Below are 3,648 nucleotides of genomic sequence, written 5' to 3' on the forward strand. Positions count from 1 at the left end.
ATGGGATTGACTATCACATTATAACGCCCCCACGGCGGAAAGGATGAGCATATTCGGTGACGGAATTCGATCCCTGCCCATAGTTTGCGAGTCGAGCGCACTAAAACTAGGGCCTAGGCCATGCCAGGTCAGTGATAAAATACAGAAATGTATATATATATAGTTTTGAGAAAGGACGTACTTGTTAAAAATCGCTTTCAACATAAATCAAATCACGTTTCCAGAAAAGTGTTTCAGATGCCGTCAAACATTTTAATAAAACTGTGTCCAAAAATCCTTGTAACATCTCAAGCATAGTGTGTAGAAGTTGCCTATACTAGATTTTCTTCAAACAAAAAGGAAAGTAATACAGAATCAAATAAATATGCCAGTTCTAATGGGTTTACCTGATTCAGAGTCCTCGACTTTTTTTTTTTTACTAGTTCCATTGACATTACTTAAAGATGGCGCTGAAAACGCTCTTGGAAAAACTACGAACGAAACCGGTAGCTTTTGGGGCGAATAAGAAACTACCTTTTGACATGAAATCTTAAGAAAGCATATATAGTTGTGTATTAATTCAGAACATCTGTTATTTTTCATGAGAAAACTGAACAGACTATTAGTTGCTTTTTACAGCTTTGCATGATTCAAAAGAATTCGGTAAAAAAAATATCGAGTAAATATTTATTTGCAATGTTTCAAAATTTCAGACCCAAATTTATGAAAACCATAAAAAAAAACATATTATATACATACAAGATTTTACAACGCTATGGAATAACACAGTATTGTGATGTTTTTATTAAAACTCGAGAAATAAAGCTAATCTATTTGTAAAATACCAGGCAGGAACAACTGATTGTATGAAACCTCACCATTCCAAAGGTGAACCTTCGCTCGGAATCCCCTATATGCGTGGGAGAAGTCTGACACAAACTTCAGTTTGATTTCATTGGTGGTACTCAAGTGACGTAGATGTTTGAGTTTCGACGTGTAGTCTCCACAGTACTCCATGACTTCTCCAGTTTCATCGCCATCTTGGACTTCCACGTAATCGAATGCGCAGCTATAAACATACAAGATATAGCGATATATCGTTCCAAAAGTTGATGTATTTAAATTTATATGACCTGAATCAATAAATGCACCAATTATTTATCAAAACATCTAAATTGTTACGTGTGCTGTCCCATTAGTTATCATAGCTCTAGATATTCATCACCTCAAAAAAAAAAAAAAATTAACAATTATTGATGTAATTAATATTTTACAGTTAAACATACTGTCATCACAGTTTTTAAGGCTAAAGTCACCTGGACGAAATTTGCTGAACCATTGTTGACACTTACGAACGTTCAAAACATTTCCATAAATTATTTGTGGCTACAGAGGCGTTGTTTCCCTTCTTGTATTCAAACAGCAATACTAAACTTTATACATTATATAGGCTACACTAACGTGACGTTTAGGTGGTTCGTTTAACTATTATACGTGATTTACGTATTTTTCTTTTTTTTTGGGGGGGGGGTGTTTAATGAAAGTGTTCCAAAACGCGACATAAATTTCTTGACGACCTAATATCTTAATCAAAGAGGTATCTGTATAAAAGGACCAATACAACGATAAGTATACACTGTCTATCAAATTTATCCTGTATTTTCAATTCCTGTATCATACGTGGAAGAAATAATTGAAAAATTAAGAGCAGATATGAGTGCACAACATTTGATATCTAAAAGTACAATTCTTCGTCCTCAACAGGTTGGGAGAAAGTAGTTTTCCTACTGATACAGAATTATAAAATGAAAACAGGTTACTTCAAAGACACCTATATAAATGATAATTAGAAGCTTTCTTGAAATTGGCATTCAGCCCACATGATAGCTTTTTTTGATGTTGAATTTCGTGCAAAGAAACTTGAAAGCTGTCTGCACTAGCCGTTCCTAATTTTGAAGAAATAAAAGCTAATCAACACTACCCACCGATAACTCATGGGCTGTTTTTTTACCAACGAATAGTGGGATATTATAACGGCTCCAGGGCTGAAAGGGCGAGCGTGTTAAGCGATAGGTTTACTATAACAATCACATACCAATAATAACAGAATATTGAAACCTATGATATAAAAATTAAAAACGGAATGATTAGTCAAAATGAAAAAAAAACAAAAAAAAAACACGAGTTAGACAAACGAAAAGATAATTTTAGTATTTGTTTAACATTACTTGAATAGTCCCCACATGCTTTGTTAATTGTAAGATTAAGAAATTATTACAAATTTGGAAAACCGAAAAAGAAAGTTTCGAAGAAACTAGGAAAACTCTAGAAAATGGAAATAACATCAGGCTAATTTTCGAATTATCGTAATGCTAATCGCTTAAGAACTTTTTTTTATTGCTTGTGTGAACAACTAAGTCTGCTAAACAACCAAAGGGATATCTTTAGGTCATATTATTCAAATCAAAGAAGCTCAGGAAAATGGCGGTAAGGAAAGATTTCACCAAGACAGCTGGTTAATGTAAGAAACTATCGAGCTTCACAAATAAGAAAAAAACAGATCACAGCATAGGAATGATAGGACTAATTATGAAAGAACTGGAAATCTTCAATACAGGTTTATAATAATAAAAGACATGGTTTGGTTCATAGCATCAACTTGTAGAACACTAAATTGCAACAAAAAAGTGTTTCGAGAGCAAAATAACTTTCAAAAATCTATTAACTTTTTCACTTCCACGGGGGGTCTTCCCACTCCAGAGCACCGTCACGGGCTTGTATATGGGACTCAATACATAGCCTTTGTTTTAACACTGTAAAATGTGATATTACATAAATGTTCCGATAAATAGTGGGCAACAAAACCAATAATCTTATATGTAATTAAAAATTCGTAAATGTTTCGTATTATTTTAAGAACAAAATCATCTGTAAAACATTTATGCTGATATGACTAGTAATAAGTAGGATATAAGTAATTATACAACTCCACGTATTTCTGTGAGTATCTAAAAATAAACTTAGCACTGCAAATTATTTATCTATAAACGTGTCATTGAAAATGTTAATTAACCCAGCTCTCTCTCTCTCTCCCTTAAAATGTTAAATATCTTCAAGCTGATAAAATAAGATTGTTTCACTCCTTGCAATAGAACTAATGACTTCGAATTATAGAAGGATTTTAAGGAATTCACACAACGTTTTATATGAAACTCATTTTTAGACTTCAATCTATTTTTCAGCCTCGTAAAGGACACGAAACTGTACTTTTATTTATGATATATATAAAAAGACGAATTTTAGTTTTTAGTCGAAGACTGAACATATCATCTGCCAACATTTAAAAGGCAGCAATAAAGTAAAATAGTGGGATGAAAGTACGAAGCACTTGTATCATACTATACATAACTCTGATTTCTATATCTAATTTGTAGTTTGATTAGTAAGAACGGTCGGTCACACGTGATTCAATATACAGTTTCCGTTTTGATGATGGTTCTCGTTGGACTTGAATGGAGTATAAACTGTCACGTTGGATTTGAATGGAGTATAAACTGTCACGCTGGATTTGAATGGAGTATAAATTGTCACGTTGGATTTGAATGGAGTATAAATTGTCACGTTGGATTTGAATGGAGTATAAAGTGTCACGTTGGGCTTGAATGGAGT

The 3,648-nt window shown here is 33.1% G+C and overlaps 1 protein-coding gene across 1 annotated transcript in view; it reads right to left on the reverse strand.

The window, feature by feature from the left end:
- LOC111089719 overlaps positions 1-3,648 on the reverse strand; it is a 120,962-nt gene that overhangs the window by 34,777 nt on the left and 82,537 nt on the right. Inside the window, exon 11 of the mRNA XM_022402698.1 lies at positions 858-1,048. Coding sequence (XP_022258406.1) covers positions 858-1,048 — 191 coding nt within the window. The remainder of the gene's footprint in view (positions 1-857; positions 1,049-3,648) is intronic.

The sequence above is a fragment of the Limulus polyphemus genome, unplaced genomic scaffold (genome assembly GCF_000517525.1).
Source record: "Limulus polyphemus unplaced genomic scaffold, Limulus_polyphemus-2.1.2 Scaffold127, whole genome shotgun sequence".
NCBI classification, from domain to species: Eukaryota; Metazoa; Arthropoda; class Merostomata; order Xiphosura; family Limulidae; genus Limulus; species Limulus polyphemus.